The sequence below is a fragment of the Crocuta crocuta genome, unplaced genomic scaffold (genome assembly GCF_008692635.1).
Source record: "Crocuta crocuta isolate KB4526 unplaced genomic scaffold, BGI_CrCroc_1.0 scaffold364, whole genome shotgun sequence".
Taxonomy (NCBI): domain Eukaryota; kingdom Metazoa; phylum Chordata; class Mammalia; order Carnivora; family Hyaenidae; genus Crocuta; species Crocuta crocuta.
The window spans coordinates 1,360,023-1,384,898 of NW_027532603.1; the positions used below are offsets into that span (position 1 = coordinate 1,360,023).

The following is a 24,876-nucleotide window of genomic DNA, read 5'->3' on the forward strand; positions in this document are numbered from 1 at the left end:
TTTTTTTCCTAGATTTCTTTCTAGATTTCTAGATCTCTATTGATATTCTCTAATGGTAAAACATCCTTCTCATGATTTCCTTTTGTTCTTTGTACATGGCTTCCTCTACCTCTTTGAGCATATTTAAAATATTTGATTTAAGGTTTTTGTCTAGAAAGTCCAAAGTCTGGGCTTCCTCGAAGACAGTCTCCATTCATTTCCTTTCTTTTCTGTGTATGGGACATATTTTGTTTCTATGTCTTGTAATTTTTTTGTTGAAAACTGCAAATTTTGAATATTATAATCGAGCAACTCTAGAGATCAGATTTCCCCTCCTCCTCATGGCTTGCTGCTGTTGCCTGTTATAGTTGTTTACTCGTTTAATGACCTTTCTGAATTTTGTAAAGTTTGTATTCCTTATCATATATGACCAGTGAAGCCTCTGCTCCATTAGCTTATTCATCAGCCAGTGATGTGATGGAGATTGCCTTAAATACCTGGAACCCAAAACAAAACAAGAAAACCAAGTCTTTGCAGATTGGTTCTGTGTGTTGGGCCACACCTTCAACTTTCAGTCGGGCAGTTTATAATTGTCTTAGGCTTTACTTTCTGTTTGTGCCGAACCTGAAATTTATACAGACATGAGAGCTTAGGGCCTTCTTAAGTCTTTTCTGAGAATGTGCCCAACCTTAGGTATGTGTGGGACATTTGAGATTCCCAGGAATATGTGGGAGCTTTTCAAAGCCTTTACTTCCCAAAGTATCTAGTTCCCCAACCTTTCCTCACAAGCTTTCTGATTTGTCTATTGTTTGCCCCAGCTGTTATCCCTTGCCTCCAAGGCAGCAGGGACTAATGCATTTGCCTTTAAATGTTTTCAACAAATGTCCCCCAGTGTAGCTGTGTCAATGCTGGGAGAGTTCAGAATTAAACCAAATAAAGGCAAGCCCTTTAAGTTGGTCCTTCAGGGAACACCAGACAGGTCAAAATAAACAACCACAATTCTTTAAGAATAGAATCCATTCCACTTCCTCTGGTAGTTGGAACCTATATCCAGAATGCAGACTTTTTGTCTTCAAGGCTGCCCCATTGAGCTAGGGAGTGGGGAATGGAGGCATTGTAAGTTAAAACATCACAAAGCTCTGTTATAGAAATTTGGCTTTTTTTTTAATTGATTAAGCATTCTCCAGGATGTTATAAACTTTTGATTAGTTTCCAGGGTTTCAATAAAGCTGATTCCTGCTTTTGGAGTTCCCTACACTGCAATTTTGCTCCACCTTGGGAAGGTCTTAATAAGGATAATGTATCTTGTAGGGCAGTTGTTGAGGGATATAGGGGACAACGTTAAATTCACATTATGCAGGAAGCATTTCTTGATTAACCCTAACTAGAGCTGTATTTTTACTCCTGGCATTTATTTAGTATCAGATTAACGCTTACAATCTGTCCCACTTAAATATTAACTTATGATTTTACATTTTGCCTTTTCAAAATGTAGAATTGATATAAAAAGCTATAAAAAATAAATGTTCTTAACATGAAAAAAAAGTTAGAGCTACATTTCGTTTATTTTGAATCCTCTTCTCATGCCTCCAATCCCATTAGCAACTAAAGTTCGCAGAACTGAATGCCTTAAATGAATGACTTAAATGAAAAATAATATTAAAACAGGTGACATAAGTATTTTAGTACTCTTTAACTATCAAGTATTATAACCAATTAGATCAGCATTTTCCATTTAAAAAAGTATTTCTAGGATAATTTCTATTCAAAAGCATAGATAAGCTTGTAATTTAGGAAGCAAAGTACAGATGTCAGTGAACACTGCAAATTTGTCTCTAGTATGCAAAAAAAGAAAGAGGACTGCTAATGACTCCAAGTGTCTTAGTAATAGACAAAGATAACATAAAATCATTTGCCTGGGTTTCCTTCAAAATAAACTTACTTTCCATATATGTCAAACTTACTCATTGTTTAATTCTAAAGCTTGATAGGCTGCTTTGATTCGAGCTGGAGGATTTCTTTCCCTCCATGCCTTCTGCATAACTGTAGGAAAAATATTTCAAAAAGAAGATGAGATGGTAAACATAAGTAATCTTACTCAAAACATATGAAGAATGAGCTACGAAAGTAAACAAAACTTTAAACATGTTCTTAAACATAAGAAACAAGAAATTGGGGTGTTAGTTCACATTAACCTTATGAGAAATTTACATTAAATTTGGAAGCTTCACAAACAATAAAAATATATTCTTTCTCTGATTTAAGTAACAACATGTAAAGCTTTTAATCCAGTTATTGCATCATTATTATATATGAACACTTATATTTCTAAATGCATACGGAGTCTGAGTGACATCAAATCACAATCAATATGAAATATTCTAGTTTTTTATCACTTTGCAAAGAGTCTATGGAACTGTTAAAAATATACAAAACACTTTTAAAAAGGCTTTGTCTAATCAATGATTCAATCCAAGAACAATGTTTGAATTTGCATTTTGTATGAAAAGATGGAAAAGGTAATTAATTTAGAATATTGTACATTTATGGAAAATGTCTGTCTCTATCAAGATTCAACAAAATCCTGAAGACCTCTCTAGAATAACAATATTAATTTTGCTACCAATTACTGTACCAAAATGAACATTTCATAGTAATAAATACTAAATAAAATTTCATGCTAAACAGTAAGTTTCTTAAAAATTAAACAAACAAATAAACAAAGTAGATTCATGAAACTATCTGGCCTATCTCAAGTTTGATAAGAAAAATAGAGAATCTATGAATGTTGCTTTTGGAACAAAACCTACAACTGTCCAGAAAGAATAATGTGGAAAATGTTTGAGTTTTCCTTTGGAAACAAAATATTAGTCTTGGCTTAGAAAAGAAGACAATATATTCTACTTGTGTAACAAAAATACATTTCTCATATCAAATATGTCACCAGCTGGCTGACAGCTAATGCTTCCTGAACTTGACAAATTGATGGAAGTCAGCACCCATCTGATAATAACTAGGTAAAGAATAGCATTTTGTTGAAACATTAAAATATTACATAAAAATAAAGAACAATATTAGACTTGCCAGTTTTAATGATGGGGCTTTCCTTTAATTTATATGATATTTACAAGTCAAATTTTGATGCTGAATCTTTATTAACATTTTAAATGGTTATTTGGTATTCTAGTATACTAGAATTATTTAAGCAATTCTTTTGAATTATTAAGTTACACTCAATTTTTTTTGTTAATTATAGAAATGTTGTAATATCCATCTTTCAACGTCTACCTTTGCATACTTGACCAAATATTTCCTTTCTAGAAGTGGAATGGTTGGTTAAATGGTCAGATATATACTCCCAAACTATTCTCAATAGGATCGTATTAAATTACGTTCTCTCAGACAGTGGAAAAGAGAGACAGAGAGAGAGAGAGGCTGACTGCTTCCCTAATTAGCAACACTGAGAAGTAACAATCTTTGCTAATTTAATATGTGGAAACTATCTCATCTTCGTTTGCATTTCTTTTTTTAATTTAATTATTTTTGAGAGAGAGACAGAGGGAGGGAGGGGCAAGGGACAGAGGATCTAAAGTGGGCTCTGGTGCTGAAAGCAGAAAGCACAACCCAGGACTCAAACTCATGAACAATGAGATCATGACCTGAGCTGAAGTCGCTTAACAGACTGAGCCACCCAGACGTCCCTGAATTTTTTAAATTTCTACGAAGGTCATCTGATCTACCTTTAAGCATTTGTTCTTATTCTTATTATGTTTTCAACAGTCTACCCAGCCTTTCATGATTAATCCTCACAACCAATGCAGTTCCAAGCTAAAAGGGAAAGGGGAAATAAAGCTTTAGAAGAATAATTTGTATTTCTTTCTTCAAAAAGGCTTAGGAATAATATATAGGAAATGCTGACTTAGTATTCAACTGTCCTCTTTAAGAGATCTTGATGCGCCTAAAAATAACACAAGCAATTAACAATTTAATCAAATTAATCTATTTTTTAAGTTAAATAACATTCCACTACACTATCAAGCATTAAAGAGAATAGCCACTCCCAAGATCAGAAGTCAAAAATGTAGAGGCCTACAGAGACCAAGCAGAAAACAAATAACGTAAACTAAAAGCACATGCACTATATAAAGGAGAGCGACACAGCTCAGGCCTAACTGATTATTGCCAAGTGGACATGCAGGTCCAGTTTTGCCATATTTTCCAACTTTTAAAAAAATGTAAATCTGGGTTTTAATATCAGATCTCCTGATTCTTAAGTATTGAAAATACCATGAAAACAGATTATTCAAAAAACACTGTTGGCCAGGGGCACCTGACTGGCTCAGTCGGTGCAGCATGGAACTTGTGATCTCATCAGGGTTGTGAGTTCAAGCCCCACACTGGGTGTAGAGATTACTTAAAAATAAAATCTTCTAAAAAAAACAAAACAGTGTTGGGTGGCCCTGAGGATATATTTGTTTTCTTCCTTAAATAAGTAAGTCAATAGGAAATGAACAGAATCTACTAACTTAGTAACTGATGACAATAGTCAAGAGAAATTTGTCACATCACACATACGTACATATTTTTTAATGTAAAACTACAGATATAAATCATTACCTTTTATTTTTTTAAATTTTTTTTTTTCTGAGAGAGAGAGAGAGAGACAGTGTGAGCAGGGGAGGGTCAGAGAGAGAGGGAGACACAGAATCTGAAGCAAGCTCCAGGCTCTGAGCTAGCTGTCAGCACAGAGCCCAACGCAGGGCTCAAACCCACGAACCGTGAGATCATGACCTGAGCCAAAGTCGGACGCTTAACCGACTGAGCCACCCAGATGCCCCCATCATTACCTTTATGTGATTGTCTGAAAAGATTAATATGGATCAATTCACAGATAAAGTCTGTCCTTGAGCTCCGTATTTAGCTGGGATTATGCATACCTCTCAAGAAGTACATGAAACTTTGCAAGGACCAAAGTAGGATGCATGGTTTTAAGAAAATTAATTTATAGAGTCTCAACTTTATATGACTCTTTTCCAGAACTGATCTACTTGAAGAATGTTTCTTTGAGTGATCTTTGCAATGCTGGTTTTTCTTTCCTACCTAACATCTGCTTCCCCACTCCCCAAAAGATATATTTATTCCCTTCTCCTTTAGAAAAGAGAAGCTTTTCTCACCCATTCTGAATCTTTCTAAGGTGCATTCCCTAGAGTGTAAAAATCTCCAAGTGCCAAAAAGGACAAATCAAAGCTTGGGTTTAGGGGAAGCCATTTTTTGGCAAGGGGTTCCTTTTACTTAACAGTGAAGGTAGGAATTAGAAATAAGTGTATTCTTGGGGTGCCTGGGTGGCTCAGTCAGCTAAGCATCTGACTTCAGCTCAGGTCATGATCTAATGGTTCATGAGTTCAAGCCCCGCATTGGGCTCTATGCTAACAGCTCAGAGCCTGGAGCCTGCTTCAGATTGTGTGTCTCCCTTCCTCTCTGCCCCTCCTCTGCTCATTCTCTTCCTCTCTCCCCCCTCAAAAATAAACAAACACTAAAACAATTAAAAAAAAAAAAGAAGTAAATGTACTCTGGCCCCTGGGTGTTCTGAATTCAAGTATATTATAGTGGGGAGAGAGTGATAACAATTTTTATTAGTTCCATTTATTAGCACCGCTCTCCCCTTACTATCAAAGAATGTGCTGCATCTAAGGGGAGGTCCCTTCACAGTAAGGCCAAGGGGGCACTAGTAAATGATACTAAAGGTAGTGGAAACTTATTCTGGCCAAGTGTTAGGCTCTACGCAAAGCTCCAAGGCTTATCTATCTTAGAATCTAAATTCAGGAGAGATGGCTGTCATAGGATGCATGCTAATGTGTTTATTTGACTTGAAAAATGAAGTCAGACTCTCTGTCAGAAGGTCAGTCTGGTTTGGTTGATAGACTTGATAATGAGAACTCACCCAACCAATTAGGTTATACGGAGGGCATTTTCTAAAGTTAAGAAAGCCAAATATGTAGCTCTAAAGATTTGACAAAAATATAAGTACATGATACCATTTAGAACTTATGATCAAAGGAAATATAAATTTTTAAAAACTTATACAAAAAATTTTTATGGTGGAATAGGCATGTGTGATAAATAAAAGATTCTCAAGTATATAGTAATTATAAAAAAATCACATTAGAGGTGTTAAATGGATGAGTTCAAGAAGAAAAAGGACTTATAAAATTTTCTACTGCTAAAGAGTATTAATTCATGTCTTTTTCAATGGATAATGGTGCATTAGATTATTTGAGATACATCCAAATATAGGGTATTTTAGGTTTTTTTTTAACTGTAACATGTCAAAAATTGTATTTTTTACAATTATTTAATCTTATGATATCAAGTTAAAAATGTGTGAAAGGGTACATAGTTTCTCAAAATTCCTTTAGGACATATATGAGCAAAAATGTCTTAAGAGCAGAGCTTCAGTGGATAGCCATAGTTGTTATTTGCAAAGACTGCCAATGTCTACAATTCTGCTTGTGAGAAGGAGGTGAAGCCTTAATTTCTAGAGTCACCTTGGTCCTTAAAGTTAACACAAAAGGGGCGCCTGAGTGGCTCAGTCAGTTAGCGTCCGACTTCAGCTCAGGTTATGATCTCACAATTCGTGGGTTTGAACCCCGCATCGGGCTCTGTGCTTTACAGTGTGTAAACACTAAGCATATAAACATAAAGCAATTCCTTTTTCTTCTATTTGCAACTAAACCATTTTATGTAACCATTCCAAAGATCCTTGGCTTTCCTGCTATTATCCACCCTTAGTATATTTAATCCAGCAGATACAAATCACAAAGAAGTTACTTCATTGCTGGAAAACTGGCTGTTTTTCAGACCCTGATTGTTGTGGATTTTCATCTGCCTATCACTGTGGTGAGTAGAAGAATCAGTAATAGAGTGGTTAAGAGTCAGACTTGCATTTGAAACCCAGCTTTATCATTTATTACTTAGGTTACTTGGAGCATGTTGCTTGATTCCCTTTGCCTCCATTTGTTTATTTCTGAGGCTGATAAAAGTACCTAACTCATAAAATGATTGGGAAGATTAAGTCAGAACATTTATACAAATTGCTTAAAACAGTGGTTGGTGCATAATAAGTGCTATACAAGTGTTAGCTATTACTAGTGAAATCGCCTAAAATATTTGTGACACCAAGGTCATTCCTTCATACTTTTATCAAAGAATATTAATATTTACAGTATTCCAAACAATGTGCTAGATGATAAGGATTCAAAGATGATGAGAATATAGTCCCTGTTTTCCAAAGTTTCATACCCTATTAGGGAAGATAAACATTGAAGCAACATGATAAAATTAACAAGTAAATGTTTGTGGCTGAATAAATTAACTAGAATTGTTTCAGTGAGGCTTGGACTAAGTACTATAGAACTGCAGAGAAAAAAGTGTTTAACTTTGGAGTTGCCAGAGAAGGGTTCTTATAGAATGTGACTTTTAACTGGATCTTGAAGGATAAAAGCAGGAAGCATAAAAGTAGGAGGATAGATAAGAAGGGAGGAAGCACTTGGAGTAAAAGAACAGTTGTGATAAAGGTCCATGTCTTTAACCATGCATTTAAGAGTCTCAATACTGTCTTCTGCAGAGAAGACTTAGAGACACCTGAACACAGACATTTCTATGATCTTCTACCACTTTGTATGCACCTCTAACTCATGACTGGGGTAAAACATACTCCGTTTTAATCCACATGCCCTGCCCCAGTGATTGCATGTGGTCTTACTCCTCCTTTATGTATAATTGCATATATTAATTTCCCATGAGCAGTTGCTGTATTTGATCTGAAAGGATTTTTAGGTAATAAAAGAAGCAATTTCACATTTTTATAAAATATTTTAAATTCTTTATAAGAAGGATAGGTAGTGTAACAAGTTAATGTACACCCATGATTCACTTCAATTTAATCTGGGTCTCTTATCAAACAACCCCAAGTCAAATAAATTTGTATATTATAATAAGTAACTCTAAAGAGCTTTTAAAATAATTTTCATTACCACTGTTTACCCCATGAACAGATACGACACATACCTGTGTCTGAAGGACGTAAAAAGTCCGTGTCACAGGTGAAAAAGGTCTGATGGTCCTGAGCTGACAAATTCATGTCATAGTATGTAAGTGGCTCTTTACCAGTCACCCAAGTGTATCTTTACCAAAACACAAGAAAATATGTAAGTTGAACATGAGACAGCCTCTACCTGCTACAACAGACACTATTTAAATGCAAAAATATACTACTACAAATTCTATTTCAGAATGTTTTAAAAGCTTATTATAATCAGAAAAATAAGAGAACCTATACAAACTACTTCAAGTATGATAATAAATATCAAAAACCAAAATGGAAAAGGCTAGACTATTAATGCTTCTAAATTAGATTTAGGCAAATAAAACAATTTGACTTAGATACATATCTTACTAAATATACTTAAGTTCTCAGTGAATTAGAATTATTCAATGTAAAACTACAAAGAAACTAGAAGAAAACATAGGTGGATTTTTACTATATTATCAAAATGGCAAAGGACTTGAAAAAATAAAATAAATAGAAACTTCTTCCAGATTTTACTAAATTAGAAACTCAAACTTTCCTATCCCCCTGAAACTCACAATAATTAATAGCAAGTTGAAAACCAAACTGGCTAATAAATAAAATTTTCATGGTCCAATCTCATCAGTAATTAACAAATAGTGAGTTAAATTAACAAATTTTTACTTTTCACCTATTAAATTGGAGAATACACATTGTCGAGGATGAGGTGAAACATGGACTCACACTTACACTGCTGGTATAAGTATAAATTGGCATATAACTTTCTCTTCCCAAAAATCAATTAGGTAATATCTATTAAGTCTTAAAAATATTCACATCTAGCTAGGGAATGGGTATATGAAATTCTACTATAGTATTCTCTACTGTTCTAATTTTTGAAAATCTCCATAATTAAAAGAAAATACTAAAGAAGAGTGGGGGAAAAATCTGTTCACACCCTTTGATTCAGGAATCCCAGTGCTACACCTCAACCCTAAGGAAATAATCATAAATTTTTAATTATCATAGGCTAAATATTTAAACATACAGATATGCCTCTAATGTAAATGTTGATAGTGAAATGTAATCTGTGACCCAGATAGGGGAGCAGTAGGTAAGGTATGCTACCTCCATGTAACAGAATAGAATACAACCATTAAAAAATCATGTTTTTGAAGAAATTCCTGTATGAAGAGGTTCTGTGGGAAATTCACACATTGTGTTAGAAAAAAAAGAATGTAAAATTATATACACATTGTGATCTTCAAGTTTTGTCTCTATGTATGCATACAGAAGAGAGATTGAATGGAAATACTAACTGCATTTATCACTTAGTGGTAGGAAAAGGTGATTTTTACTTTCTTTTTTATGCATCTCTTCATTTTCCAATTTTCTACAGTGAACATGCATATATTTTAAAATCTAAAAAAAGTAGTTTAAAAGCACATCATAAGTGTTATGTGTAGATTATCAAAGATTTTAAGTAATTTAATAGTATAAGTTGCATTGCTATTTAAAATTTTTAGCTATTTTGTGAGAAATTATCATAAAGGAAAAAGAAAAAGTAGATCCTTATTCACTTAGCAAAGTTATTTGTTTGTTTCTTCATTTTGGAGACAGTGCATGTGCCCAAGCAGGGAAATAGCAAAGGTTGAGAGAGAGAGAGACAGAGAGAGAGAATCTCAAGTAGGCTCTATGCCCAGCATGGAGTCCAATATGGAGCTCGATCTCACCACCATGAGATCATGATCTGAGCCAAAATCAAGAGTGAGACACTTTAATTGACTAAGTCACCCAGGTACCCCAGCAACTTATTTAAAATCATAAAAAAATATTTATTAACGATCTACATTGTTCCCAAAATGATTGAAAGCAGTTAAAAATATAATGTACAATATTAACAACCCTAATTAGAAGCAAATAAAAAAAGACTTAGATTGGAACATACAGCGGAGCCTGGAATGAAGTTAACAGAAATGCATACCAGAGTTCTGTACATTTGTTAACGGTTGGCTACAACAGGACTTTAAGCTTTCGAAAACCACACGATTATCAAAGCAATTTTGACTTTTAAATTAAGAGAAACTAATCATTCAAAAAGAAGCATAATGGGGCAGCCTGGTGGCTCCATCAGTTAAGCATCTAACTCTTGATTTTGGCTCAGGTCATGATCTTTCAGTTTGTAGGACTGAACCCTGTGCTGGGCTCTGCACTGTTGGCGCAGAGCCCGTTTGGGATTCTCTACCTGCCCCTCCTCTGCTCATGCTCTCTTTCTCTCTAAATAAATAAATAAACTTAAAAAAAAAAAAAAAAGCAATGGAAACCAACTTGACAAAAAACCTTAAAAAATTTTTTTTTTAAATTTAAAAACTGTATTTTGGGGAAAAAAAAAAAGGCAGCAGGAGCATGGGGCACCTGGGTGGCTCAGCTGGTTGACCACCTGACTCGATTTCAGCTCAGGTCACAGCTCATGGTTTGTGGGTTCAAGTCCTATGTCAGGCTCTGCGTTGATAGTGTGGAGCCTGCTTGGGATTCTCTGTCCTCATCACTCTCTGCCCTTCCCCTGCTCATGTTCTCTCTCTCAAATAAATAAATACATACATAAACAAACATTTTTTAAAAAGAAACATAAGTGCTCCTGATACTAACATAAGAAATTTCTTGGGGTGCCTGCTGGCTCAGTTGGACAAGCATGCGAGTCTTGATCTCAGTGTCATGAGTTTGAGCCCCATGTTAGATGTCAAGATTACTTACGTTAATAAAAAAAAATTTAGGGGTGCCTGGGCCACTTAGTCAGTTAAGTGTCCAATTCTCGATTTTGGCTCAAGTCATGATTTCATGGTTGGTGAGATCCAGCCTTGTGATGGGCTCTGTGCTGACACTGCAGAGCCTGTTTGGAATTCTTTCTCCCTCTCTGCCCCTTCTCTGCTTGCATTCTCTCTCAAAATAAATAAATAAACTTGAAAAAAATGTAAATACAATGAGGATGCTGCCAACTAAAAATTGGGCTCATCATTTTACCTTTTTATGTATCAGTATCTCCAGGTAGAAGAGCTGTGAATATATTTATAAAAACAAATGTTTCCATAATACTTTTTACTCTAAAACTAATGCCATAAATATAGTAAAAGCAAAATGTAATACCTTCTATATTCTGCTCCTCTGAAAAGATTTAGAGGGTTCCTCCATACTTTGCATTCTAAAAAACAAAGGGCAAAAAAGGAAAGTTAAGCTAACCAAATGCAGTTAAATCTTACTTTCACCAATATGAATTGTATGGTCACTGTATGCTATGCACAGTGCTAGCCAGCTAGCACAAAGAAGACTAGGCCTGCATCACCTCTGCTGTCATGCAGCATACAATTCAAACTAGTCAGTCCCCTACTTCTGTCTCTATAGTATTTAGTTCATGATTCAGTTATAGCATTTACCATATTACAATGTGATTACCCATTTGGTTTTCAGTTTTTCCTTTTAAAATATGAGCTCTTACAACTTTGTTCATTTTTGTATTCTTGAAGCCTAGCACAAAATTTGGAACTTGTTTAAACGATTTAAATGTCATGTGAGAATCCAGTCATGTAAACTACCATCTAAACTGTGTAATAAGTGCTGTAATAGAGATATATTTTGTTCCAAGAGAAGAAAAAAGAAAGTAATTAATTTTTCTAATAAATTAGAAAAGGCTTGAGAAAGGAGGTGACGTTTGAACTGACACTGAATCACAATAAAAGATGAGTAGAAGGTTGCCGGATGAAGAACATTCTAAGAGCAAGTATCATAAAACCACACGGGCTAGAGTGCAAGGTAGGGAGTGTCTTCACTCTCCATATGCAAAGATTTACTTAATCTTACAATGGGGAATAAGATTATATATTATTGTTATAATTATTTACATACAGGACTCAGCTTCTTGAGGACAGATCTATGTCATATTCATCTCAATATGTCTCATTCTTAGGAGTTCTGTAATTATTTTATGAAAGAGAAGAAAAGGGGAAAGAAAATTACCATTATTCCTTCCTGTACTCTTGAATGGCTGCCAATCCCATCCCTACTATTCCTGGTCAACACCCACTCATGCTTCAGGGCTCAGACTTTCTCAGAGACTTTCCCTGACGACATCTAAAAAGTGGCAGTATTTTCGTACTAAACTAACATAACTCTAGAGGTTAGGTTTACTGAACAAATGAGACATTATGGCACTCTATGGAATTAAGTCATTTGTATTATTACTGTATGTATTTTATTGATACCAAATTAAAGGAACAATAATCCAAAAAAAATTATTTCTATCTGGCCTTCAAATTTTTACTTTCCTACTTGCACATCATTAATAACATTTACTTTGCATTACTGGATCCATATAAAAGTACAGCCTACAATTAAAGTATGACAATGGGGTATCCACATATGAATAACTGAGATTTTAACATCTTCATAACTGTATCAAGAGGAAAAAGTGGTTTTTCTAACTTTGCTATGTTGGCAGAGATGGCTAATTGTCTCTGTTCTTTCCTTTATCTAATAAGATCTCCTAATTATTAGCTGAGCATATGTACACTGAGAAAATGATTACCAATTTCTCATTTGCCTTATATAGCTACTTGTGGCCATTTGGCAAAGGTCTGACCAGTAGGAGGTAAGCTGAAATAGTATGTAACACTCGGAGGAGTATCCTTGGCCACCGTGGGGTTGAATAGAGGGGAAAGTGGCATTCTACTGGCCTAGTCTCTTTTCTGCTGATTGGAACGTGCATATGATGGTAGAAACGAGAGCAACAGTCTTGGACGACCAGGAAAACTCCATGTAGAGACGACAGGCTAAGAAGAAGGAAGACTGGGTCTTCGATGATCACTGTTTTCCATGTCAGCCATGATTGCCTATATTCTCATGAAAGATAAATTTCTCTGTTGTGAGTTTTCCATCTCCCACAGACAAACACAATTTAGCTATACAGCTCTGAAAACATATTAAATATTTACCTGACAAATTCTGTCTGTTGGTTTCACTTTCTCTGTTGCTAGAAGTAGAACCTGGCTCTGAAATACTGCTTTCTGTTCCTCCCATCAGAGGTCTCAAATGGCTCACAGATACTTGCTCAATAAAAGACGAGCCATGTTTATGGAAGTACCACCATTCAAATATCTATAACAAACAAACAAAAAAATCTTAACTTAAAATAGAACTGATCACCAGATATATGAGCTCAGATTAAAACATCTTTCAAGATGTTCCTATTTAATTCAGTATGCTAAATGCACTCTCCTCCCAAAAAATAAGCCAAAACACAAAATTCTCCAATAACATATACCAGGTAAAAGTAAATTACTTTTTTTATAGTTTTGTCATGAAATTTAGACAAGCTTAGGCAAAACTAGAAGAAATACATCTATAAATGAAACATTAAAAAACAAGAAACAAGGATGCCTGGCTGGCTCAGTTGACAGAGCATGTGACTCTTTGTCTCTGAGCATGAGTTTAAGCCCATATTGACTGTAGAGATTACTTAAAAAACAAATACACACAAACAAGAAGTGTTTAATCTATAAATAATCTAACTCTGGTATGTTACATTGTCATTTTATTCTATCTGTAGCATAATCAAAAGAAAAACAATTTTGAAACAATTAGCAAGGTGGATTAAGCACTGGTTAGACAGCCCACATAGGATTCCCAGTCCACCTGTGTGCTTTGGGCAAGTCACTTAATCTCTAGTCCCTCAGAACCTCAATGTCCTATATGTTAAATATTGTTAACAAGAATTTAAGATGCCTTTTGAACAATGAAGTACTACTCAGTATTTGGCAGTATAATTAATGTAGGTTGAGATTGATTCTCATATTGAACCATTTAAAAATCAGGATATTAACTTCTTTCTGTTTTTATGGTTTATCACCGGCATAAAAGAATAATCAAGGGGTGCCTCAGTCGGTTAAGCATCTGACTCTTGACCTCAGCTCAGGTCATGATCTCACAGTTTTAAGTTCGAGCCTACGCTGGGCTCCATGCTGACAGTGTGGAGCCTGCTTAGGATTCTCTGTCTCCCTCTTTCTCTGCCCCTCCCCCACTTGTGCTGTCTCTGTCTCTCTCAAAATAAATAAATAAACTTTAAAAAAAGAATAGTAATCAAAAGAAGCTCTCTGCGGGGCAGGGAGTGCCTGGCTAGCTCAGTCAGTAGAGAATGCAGGTCTCCCTCTCAGGGTTGTCAGTTCAAGCCTCACATTGGGCTAGAGATTACTTACAAAAAAAAAAAAAAAAAAAGCTCTTTGTGCTGAATTAGCAGAATGTTTCATATTTGGAAGCTCTAGCATTCTCAACTACCTTTGCCTGGCTCATTTGGGTTCCAGCTTAAATGACAGGTCCTCAGGGAACTTTCCCTGATTCCACACACAAAAAAAGCAGTATTATATGCACCCCTATTGGATCTTGTGTTTTCCTTTCAGGTAATCTTTTCACTTGTAAGAATTCGCTAAACAACTGGCTTCATTGCTATTATTCAAGTTCCCAAACACATGACATCCTACCCCCTCACGTGGAAGTAACACAGCATAGCTAGCTTCCTTATTTCAGGGAGTAAGAGAAATTATAAGCATAATAACCTCTGCTAATAAAAACTCATCAACATTACAAAGGTAATGACATAGTTTAACTTTTAAAATGTTACTTGAATATCCCATTTTTATACATATATTGTTATAACCACTCTATTTTATTATTAGTTACTGTTGTTAATCTCTTACTGCACCTAATTCATTTATTTAAATTTTTTTATTTGAGTATAGTTGACACACAATGTCATGTTAGTTTCAGGTGTACAACTTAGTGATTTGACTTCTCTATACATTATGCTATGCTCACAAGTGTACATCACTTGCTATTATACATACAATGCTATTATGATATGGATTTCTTAATTTTTATAAATTTAAAACTCTGGCGTAAAAAGAATAACAATGAATTTTAAGAACTACTATATACATTATATATATTAAGTTATATGTTTCGTATTTATATAATATATATGTAAGCTTCCCCCCCCTTATACATGAGGAAATTAAGACTCCGAGAATTTATGTGACTTGCCCAAAGTTCTTAGTCAGTGGCAGAGCTGAGACTCAAAACTGCATCTTCTGGTTCCCAGACTAAAGCTTTTTCCACTCATCAGTTGTTTAAAGACAATTCATTTCCTTTATTTAAATTTTTATATGCTATTGACTAAATATGTTAAAACATGCTTAATAATGGGTTGGCTTTATAATCAGTAAATTTTAACTAATTTACCTATATTAACACATAGTTTTCATACTAAATTCCTCAGTAATGTTTTTTAAGTCAAGAAAAAAATCTCTTTCTTGTCCAGCATTTCACTTAAACAAAATGGCCAAGTATCAGTCCCTATTAAAACAAAACAAAACAAAAAACACTCCATTACACATGCTATTATTTCTACTATAATAGAAGAGCACCATCTAGAGATGAGAAAAAAGCACAGAAAAATTCATTGGTTATGCATGCCATACTTCCTAAGATTTTTATCTGTAGCAGTGTTTTTCCAAAGTTTATACTAGGAAACACTAGTTCCCACAAATGTTTAATAGAAATTATACAGGTAGATTTTAATTTCTTAACTGAAAATGATAGCTCAGTCAGAAAAGACAAGGGAAAGCCGCATTAAAATTAAATAGGTTTCTTTATTATGACACTTCCAAATAATAATGGTCAAAATTCATTAAGTGCTTACTCTTATCTAGTTACCAAGTTATTCAAAGCTTTTACACATCTTATCTTATTTAGTCTTCAGGATCCTACGAAGTTGATATTGTATTATTCTCAGTTTATAGATGAGGAAATTAAAGCTTAGAAAAGTTAATTAACTTGCTCAAAGTCACAGAACTAAAGACATGGTTATGAAAACTAACATAATATTGTATGTCAGCTATTTACTACAATTTAAAAAAAATCTCCTGGGGCGCCTGGGTGGCTCAGTCGGTTAAGTGTCCAGCTCTTGATTTCAGCTCAGGTCATGATCTCATGGTTTGTGAGACTGAGCCTGCCATCAGGCTCCCCACTGAGTGTGGAACCTGCTTGGGATTCTCTCTCCCTCTCTCTCTGCCTTTCCCCTGCTCTCTCTCTCTCAAAATAAAATTTAAAAAGAAAATCTTCTCATAATTAAAAAAATAAATAAATAAAGTGATCGTGATTAGCCAAATGATTAGCTTGGCTCCAATGTTCTGCTCTTAAATACTACAGAGAAGATAACTGGCAACCTACAGGCTGAATTCAAGACACAAATTTTTAGTCTGCCCAACACTGACAAGATTAAAGTATTGGGAGACTTTTATTAAAAAAAAATTTTTATTGCATCCAGATTCTTTTAAAAGCATATAAAAAATTGGAAGATCTCTTAATATTGGTCTGCAAATCTATATGGCAGCAACTAGATTTATCCCCTTCTAGAAGGGGCATGCATTGTCCAGATAACCCAGACCGAAAATAAATAGGAATTTAATTTTTACACTCTGCCCATTTCACTCACTTTGTTACTAAACTGGGCCCTGCAAAAATTTACTTGGCAACCCACCTCTAACCCCTGCCCCTTACAGTATACAATAGTCTTTCATATACAAATGAATACTGCCAATCTCTAAAAGTGGAGAGGAAGAGGCAATGTTTTTTTCAAATGCTGAACATATGTTGAGAATGCTGATCTACAAGTATTGATAATTATTGTAACCATATAAAGAGATTTGATCTTTAGATAAATACCAAAACATGAAGGAAATGGAAACTACTTACAAATATTAGTCCTGATATCAAAGAAGATGTTCCTGTAAGTGCCACATAGAATTTGGGAGTCAATGAATTTAAAAACACTGTCACTGCCAAAAGGAAAACAAAATATCAAAGTTAAAAGAAATGTACATTCAAAGTGCTCAAGTTACAAATAGTCAGATGTCTTTATGAGTCGAGGAACATAAATAGTATTAATCTAGTATGAGATTCATTTCAAGAAGTTGTCATTTTTAAAAGCTACTTTAAATTCCCATCTTATCCTATCTTAAAAATCATTCTATTGGGTGCTTAGGTGGCTCAGTTGATGAAGCATCACTTTTGATTTAGGTTCAGGTCATGTCCCACAGTTCAGTTTCTGAGATGGAGCCCAGAGTCTGCAGTGCAGAGCCTGCTTGGGATTCTCTCTCTCTCTCTCTCTCTCTCTCTCTCTCTCTCTCCCCTCCCCCCCCCCCCTCCCCCGCCCCTTCAGCCCCCGCCCCGCCCCCCAGCCGGTCCCACTTNCTTGTGTGCATGCACACACACACATGCACACACACACACACACTCTATCTTTCAAAATAAATAAACATTAAAAAATGCCCTGGAACGTGTAAGGGTAGCATTTTAAACTGATGATTTGTTTAAAAAGCAAATCAAAATGAGAATTTAATTTACTTTTGAGAATAAAATTAAGAACTTATAAATCATAACCTGGACAAGAAGTTTTACAAATCTTTAAGGATAAACTAAATACCCTGTTACAAATGAGGTTTAAAACCACTCCCTAATTATTTTGGTGAGATACAAACCAGTGTTTCAAATTAGAGGGAATGAAACAGTATGTATATGTATTTGGTATGTCAGCTAGAGAGGCAAAATAAACCAAAAAGACTAGCATCAAAAGAGCTCCTTGCACCTGACTCACTGAAAGACTGGACCAGATTCTTCACTTCAAATAACTGTCTCATAAATACTTCGGGTCTCAGAAATAAATAAAAATCTTTCATAGATAACTACTTTCATCCAAGTGATGTATCTGGTTAATATGCAAAAAAAAATTTTTTTTCTATGCTGATAAAGTCAAAGTCAATTAGCTCTTTCAAACAGTCTAGGGAGCACCTGGGTAGCTCAGTTGGTTAAGCGTCCAGCTTCGGCTCAGGTCGTGATCTCACAGTTTGTGGGTTCGAGCCCCGCTTGGGGCTCTGTGCTGACAGCTCAGAGCCTGGAGCCTGTTTTAGATTCTGTGTGTGTCTCTCTCTGCCCCTCCCCCGCTCATGCTGTCTCTCAAAAAATAAACGTTAAAAAATGTTTAGAAAACATTTAGAAAGGCCAATTTATTTAGTTTTTACTATGTTAGTTATATCTGAACTTACATAGAACCTAAGTTCTGAAAAGTCCAAAGTATTTCAGAACTTTATCTCACGATATTTCATGTCACCTTGTGAAATAGAAAAGGGGACATTTGTCTTGCTACAGAAAAATAAACCAAGGTACTGCTAGTCACACTCATTTGTGCTAGTCACACAGTATTTGCAGAATCCACGGGGATCATCACTCCTTACGTGCTCAGACTACATAGCAAACTGTCTACAAATGTTTAAAGAAAGAACTAAGGGAAGAACTCACTACTGTTTGTGGCTCCCCTTCCCTTTACTTCCTGGACTATTCTACTACTCAAGCCTAAAGCAAAGAACAGACAAAAATACCACGAGAACTATTTCTTGCCAGAACTATCTTAAAACATGATAATGGTTGGCTAAGATCATGGCATTCCCCCCCACCCCCTTTTAGGTCTTTTAATACAGAAACTCTCATCTTTGTTGTCTGGGTGTGGGAACGTTCCGCTAATCCGCCAGCGATTCAAAAGGAATGATTTTCAAGGGATCCTACCAATGGTGGGGATGTATATAAATTCTGCAATCAAATCTGGAGATGCTCTCATCTGTCCCAACTACCTGAAGCTTACAGCTTGTCAGGTGGCTTTTCTTCCGTAAACGGGGACAGAAGAGAGAGGGCGGACCTTAAGAGCTCAAGGGAGGAGCCCATATCTGCAGCTCGGGTTTGACAATCAGCTGAGGAGTTGCGGCCCAAAAGAAAAAGAACCCACTAGGTCGCGCACCACGGACTCATCCTCCGAAGCCCTCCAGTGACTGCAGAGAATCTCTGTCCTTTGCCCCTTGCCCCCGACCCCTCTCCTGGCTCCCCCACCCATCCCCAGGGAGATCTGGGCCTCTCACCCGCTGCCAAATTCTCACACAGCCTCAACGGGACCCTCAGGGCGTAAAGCAGTCCCAGCCCCGCCACGAACCACAGCGAGACCCCAGTCCCAGCCAGACCAGCCCGCAGCCGCTCCCTCCAGCCCAGCAACGGGCTCTGGCCGGGAGCAGGTGCGGGAGGAGATGCCGCAGCAGTCGCTGCTTCACCTAAACCGTCACCGTCCGCCATCTTGCTGCACCCGCAGGCTCCGAGAGCTGGGAGGGGAGAAGGGCAGGAAACCGGGAGTCGGGAATCCTGGGATAGTGGCGGACCTGAAGTTGGCCCCTGTAAAGGCTGAGTCCCAGGGAACGCGGAGCAAGAAAATTTGGAAGGTGGAGGAACATCCCAGGACTGGGGCTGCCTATTCCTTCGAAGGGCGGGAAGGGGTGGCTAGCTGCATCTGTTCTGGAGGAACTGGACTGAAATGTGACCTCGGAGTGAAATCTTTTTGCTTCCATACGCCCTGTTCTTGGGGTTGAAAAAGCAACCGACCGTTCCAGGGCCCGAGCAGCACTTAGCCCTTTGGACTCGGCTGCCACGGAGATCACTGGTACTGAGAAAACCTACGGTAGCAATTGCTATTTGGTCGGATGGAACTCGAGCGTCAGGAATAGTCGAAACACGCTCCCAGCGTCTCATAGATGAATGAGGAAATGAATGTAACTCCGTGAGAAAGCTATTAGAGTTAAAATCATTTCAGACAAAGCCTTCAGCAGAGCCGGAGACTTCTGGAGCACCGGCACTCGGAGCCCTCACCCCCGCCCGTAACTGACATGGCGCCCTCTCGGTCGGCGTTTCCGGGCGGGTCCTTCCGACGGCCCCCGCGGTGATTCCATCATTCGGCTTCCTTCCCGGCCTGCCTCGCGCCCGGACCGGGCTGGGCCAGAGCAGCCCAAGATGGCCGACTTCGAGGATCGGGTGTCGGATGAGGAGAAGGTAAGGGGTCCGCCTCTGTGTCTTGCCTCCTCCTGCGACAGGGAACAGGGGCCCGACCTGCCTGTGGTGGGGACCCCGGCAGTGTCCCCAGGAAAAAGAAGCTTCTTAGCCCGCGCTGGCAAACGCTCTGCAGTTGGGACGCTTCGCTCTTGAGGGGCTTTCCTCTGCCTCACGGTGGCCCCAGTTCCCCATTCCTCAACTCTTTATCTTGCGGGGCCCGAGACACAGCCCAGTGACCTTCCTTCAAGAGAAGAGATTTTGCCTTATTGAATCATGACAGTGGACTCTTTTCTGTAATTAAGAGAGGGGGCGAAGGTGGTGTCTGGTCGTATGAAGCAGTAGTTATTTTACCGCCTTTAGCTGTTGGGGCTCTCCCCATCCCCCCGTTTTTAGATATGATTGAGGCTAGTTTAGGGCGAGTCACTTCCTGGTCAGAGTGGCCTCTTAACTTCCCTTTTGCTCCTCCTTCCTCAGGAAGTGATTTTGCTGTCACGACTCTTCGACAGGGAGAGGTCCCCGTGTTGTCCGTCCCTCCACTTTTTTCTCACTTAATATCGGCTGAACTAATTTTCAGTAATAAATGTGTAAGCCTCAGGACGTTTGCTTCAGTATTTGAACACCACTCTTCCCCTGTAGAGAGTCGATTGATTGTGTGCATGTATATAAGCCCGCGATGACTCCATCCCTTGCGTCTTACACCCTGTTAACGGTAATCTTTGAAGAATAGTTTTCTGTTTCTTAAATCAAGAATAGCCAGAGGATTTTTTTTTTAAACTCTGTAAACGTTTTATATAGCACATAAACTTCATGTTAACACATTCAAGTCTGGACACAGCATCGTGCCTTCTTAGATGCTTCACTGTGTCGTCTTTGATTATAGTTAAATTTATCAGTGTGTTAAAAGCATGTTTCTTAAAAAGTGTCTTAAGCATATTCTGCGTTAGGAAGAATAACTTTTTGTCGACGACTGCACACCTTTCTTAACACTTTGTGAGGCTTTCCAGTAAATACCTGATTTTAGGGCCTAGAGAAATTAGAATGATTTCGCTAGATGACTTGTTATAGGACAAGAATTATGTCTTTTGTTTCCCACATTGGCTGTTTCAAAACGTGCACTCTTGCATGCTCTGTAAATGTATCTGGGCTCTTTATTTTTTTAATAAAAGTGATTGGGATGACAGAGGAGTGACTGTTTATGATTCAGGTGTACTCCGTGCAGAATAATTTGGTATGTCATACCTACATATGGCGTGTCATTTTGAAATACTGAAGAATGTGCTAAACGCTCACAAGCCGTTGAATAGTAATACTTCAGCATTAAATTTTCCCATTCTTGAAAATTCTCATGTGTAAAACTTAGGGAAGAAAAGAGCATCTTAACATATGAATTTATGCAGAAGAGAAGTCAATAAAAAAATGTCTAGTCTAAGGTAAACAGCTGTGATTCAGATGAAATTATATTATAGTAAAAATCAGGAATAACGAAACATTAGTTAGCCCAGCTGATGGCCCACTTATTTTAAGGAAAAACATTGTTAAAACAAAATTTCCCTAAAAATTTAAATAGTAAACTTCAAAGTTTATGGTGTCCAAACAATACTACATTTACCAGTATTATTGAGTTTTTGTCTTTGATGCTAGGTCTTAGGTTAGAATGCCCTTTTAATTAAACTTGGGAAAAATATACATGTATTTTAAAGTGCAAATTGAGAGATCTTTGGATGTTGACAATATTTAATAACATTAATAGTCTTAATTTTGTAACAGCAAATTGGTGAACAGTTTCCTCTCATCTCCCAGCATACTTCTTTTGTTGCTTAATTTTAATATGAAACAGCAAGCGTATCAAAATTAGTACTGTGAATCTGCGCCAAAATGCTGATGAATTTCATATTTGATAAACAGTTTTTAGATTAGCCACATTTCTTCATTATTGTGAACAGCTACGAATAGCTGATATTAAGAAGTCTCAATATAATCCATATGATTTGAGATTACTGAAATTTTGTTAGATTCTTATTCCCAGACATAAACTCATCTGTATTTCTCTGTTATGAATCTCTAAGTAAAAAGAAAGGGCTTTGACTAGTAAGATTACTTCAGTTTTCCTTTAGCTTCATACGTACCTCGACCCATTTTTCTCCAGGCTTCTAATTCCCTTTAACTGAATTCAGGAATTGGAGTTTTTTTCCAACAAGACTTGTTGCTATGAATATTTTAGCATTCATCAACAGTAAGTAACCCTTAAGTGAGATTTTTGTCCTATAAAACTTTCGCAACCAAGGCACTATTATAAATTTTTTTAATCAAGATATTTTCAGCCATAATTTGTATAGATTCTTCCTTGAAGGAACTCTAAAGTTTCCCTTTTCTCCCTCTTTTTAACTTAGATCTCAGCTGCGTTTGACTGGGATTTTTTTTTCAGGCGTATATGTCATGACGTGGAATATATATTAATATTGCTTTTTATCTCTGTTTCCTAAAAACTGAACCCAGAGATGAATTTGATATTGATAGTCTCTGATTTCGTTGCAATTATTTTTATAAAAGCTAGTTAGATCAACCATTCTTATAAGCAACTGCTTAGGTTTTTATCACTTTACAAAGAGGAAGTTGGGTTTTTTAACTTCTGCGTTGTTACCTGAAATGGTCATGATGAACTGCCTAAATAAAACAGGAAGTTGAATGTGTAATAACTTGCAGAAATAAATGCTTTTAGTTTTATCCTCGAGTTCAGTTTCTGAGAATGAGCTGCATTTTTCTAGTCACTGACTCTTTAGTCCCTTGGTTCCAAATGCTTGCCAGGACCAAAGTGACAAGATACCGTAATTAGGAAACTTGAAATATGAGAACTACTTGTTTGGGTTCTTTGCACCGACTGCTTCCTTTATTTCATGATTCAGCATTTAAAAAAATAATTGCATAGAGAATTTTAAGGCTAAAAAAAGTGCAATTAGCCTATTTTTCCCTTCAGCTTAGTAAGTGGAATATTTGTGAACAATCTTAAAAATGCCATAACAGAGAATGAATGCTTAAAGCTTAGAAAACTATGTCATCTTTAAGGCACTTTTTGAGAACAGGTTTATCAAAATTGTTGAGGAGTGATGTGGAAAATGGTAATATGATAGCCCTGTTAGAGCTCATGAAAAATATACCTTTTAAAAAAATTAATTAAGGGGTGCCTGGGTGGCTCAGTCGGTTGAGCGTCCGGCTTTGGCTCAGGTCATGATCTCACGGTTTGTGGGTTCGAGCCCCACGTCGGGCTCTGTGCTGACAGCTCAGAGCCTGGAGCCTGTCTTTGGATTCTGTATCTTCCTCTCTCTCTGACCCTCCCCTGCTCACACTGTCTCTTTCTCTCTCTCTCTCTCAAAAAAATAAAAAAATAAAAAAAATTTTTTAAAATTAATTTTGAAGAGGGGGCTTTGCCAAGAGAGAATCCTAAGCAGGCTCCACACTATCAGCACAGAGCCCAATGCAGGGCTTGAACTCCTGAACTGTGAGATCATGACTTGAGCGGAAATCAGGAGTCCAATGCTCAACCGAGCTACCCAGCTGCCCCATGAAAAATATACTTCTAAACTGTATTTTTTAATTACGTAATACATCCTTAATTTAGTAGATGAGTTATTACCCTTACAGGATAAACTCTAGGGCTTATTTGCTATAGGTATTTTCTAAAAGCCATTAATTAGTATTAATACTGCTCTTCTTTTATGCTCTCTTTGTTTTCAAAGCACTACTTAGCTTTGCTGAGTAGTATTTATAGAATCTGTCACAAAATCCTTGGACAGGAGCATAAAGCCTAAGCAGGTGCAAACTCAGATGTTCAGTCTTTGGTGTAGGTTTATAATTTCTTCCAGAACATCCAGCTGTTTTATTAGAACCAGCCTTAATGCCAAGCAAAGTTATATAATTTGTCAAAAAATTCAGGCCCCAGGTTTGTCTGATTCAGAAGCTAGGCTTTTTTTCACCTTACTGTTTTTCCCATTTAACCGCGAATGAAAAAACCAGACTAGAAATATCCATTTAATGAATTATAACTGAAATATTGTGATGTAGTGGGAAAGAATGATTCTGAGTGTTTGGAGATTTGGCCTCTCTTTGTTGAGCTTGTAGCCACTGATGTGATTCTAGAAACATCACTTAACCTCTGTGGGCCTCAGTATTCTTGGAAAATAAATAAGGAGAAATGGATCAAGCTAGCCCCAAAAAGTTTAATGAACTTCTACAAACTTTAATAAAAAAATCTCTATTTTAAAAATTGAAACATTAGAATGTTTCAGGAGTTTCTGTCATTGTCTGCTTTTGCACATTTGCCCTGATAACGGAACTGTGAATTCTTTGGTAACTGAAAGCATATCTTTTTATCTAGTAGCTAGCATAGGACCAGGTACATAGTGTAGGCACAGCCTATTGATACGAAAGAGACCAATAACCACATCTTTCTTCATGTTCATATTTCCTCAGCTCAGGCTCCTTCATCCCACCCTCCAGTTATTAATGGTAATTTCTAGGTATTTCTTGAGTTCAGGAACATGTCCACACCCTGGGGCTTCTTTGGGCATTCATTGTGCCTGAGTATCTGCTGCCATTATTGGTGATCTGTCTTGCCACTGCTGGGAACATTAGATCCCTCTGGGACCGTTTTAATAATAAATCCCACAAAGCTACAAAGCCCCATGTTACCAAAATAACTATGAATATATACATCTAGCCTTGCAGATCATCTAATAGAAGTATTCCTTTCATCTGCTCTAAGTTCTCTTTAGAGCTTAGAAAAACATACACTGTAAGGTTAGGTGTCATTTGTGCTTTTCTCCTTAGGTGCATGAATGTCTCTCATTTTCTTGCGTGCCCAAAAA

The 24,876-nt window shown here is 36.8% G+C and overlaps 2 protein-coding genes across 3 annotated transcripts in view; one reads left to right on the forward strand and one right to left on the reverse strand.

Moving 5' to 3' along the window:
- The window catches only part of ST7L (suppression of tumorigenicity 7 like), a 65,512-nt gene extending 46,137 nt beyond the window's left edge, over positions 1 to 19,375 (reverse strand). For both annotated transcript variants that reach the window (XM_077780188.1, XM_077780187.1), the window contains exons 1-6: positions 19,060 to 19,375; positions 16,847 to 16,929; positions 13,033 to 13,195; positions 11,192 to 11,246; positions 8,047 to 8,162; positions 1,944 to 2,022 (exon numbers count right to left, since the gene is read on the reverse strand). In XM_077780188.1, the coding sequence (XP_077636314.1) occupies positions 1,944 to 2,022; positions 8,047 to 8,162; positions 11,192 to 11,246; positions 13,033 to 13,195; positions 16,847 to 16,929; positions 19,060 to 19,267 (704 nt within the window). In that variant the 5' untranslated portion in view covers positions 19,268 to 19,375. The remainder of the gene's footprint in view (positions 1 to 1,943; positions 2,023 to 8,046; positions 8,163 to 11,191; positions 11,247 to 13,032; positions 13,196 to 16,846; positions 16,930 to 19,059) is intronic.
- A 474-nt stretch (positions 19,376 to 19,849) lies between these two features.
- The window catches only part of CAPZA1 (capping actin protein of muscle Z-line subunit alpha 1), a 46,394-nt gene continuing 41,367 nt past the window's right edge, over positions 19,850 to 24,876 (forward strand). The window contains exon 1 of the mRNA XM_077780190.1: positions 19,850 to 20,014. Coding sequence (XP_077636316.1) covers positions 19,976 to 20,014 — 39 coding nt within the window. The 5' untranslated portion in view covers positions 19,850 to 19,975. The remainder of the gene's footprint in view (positions 20,015 to 24,876) is intronic.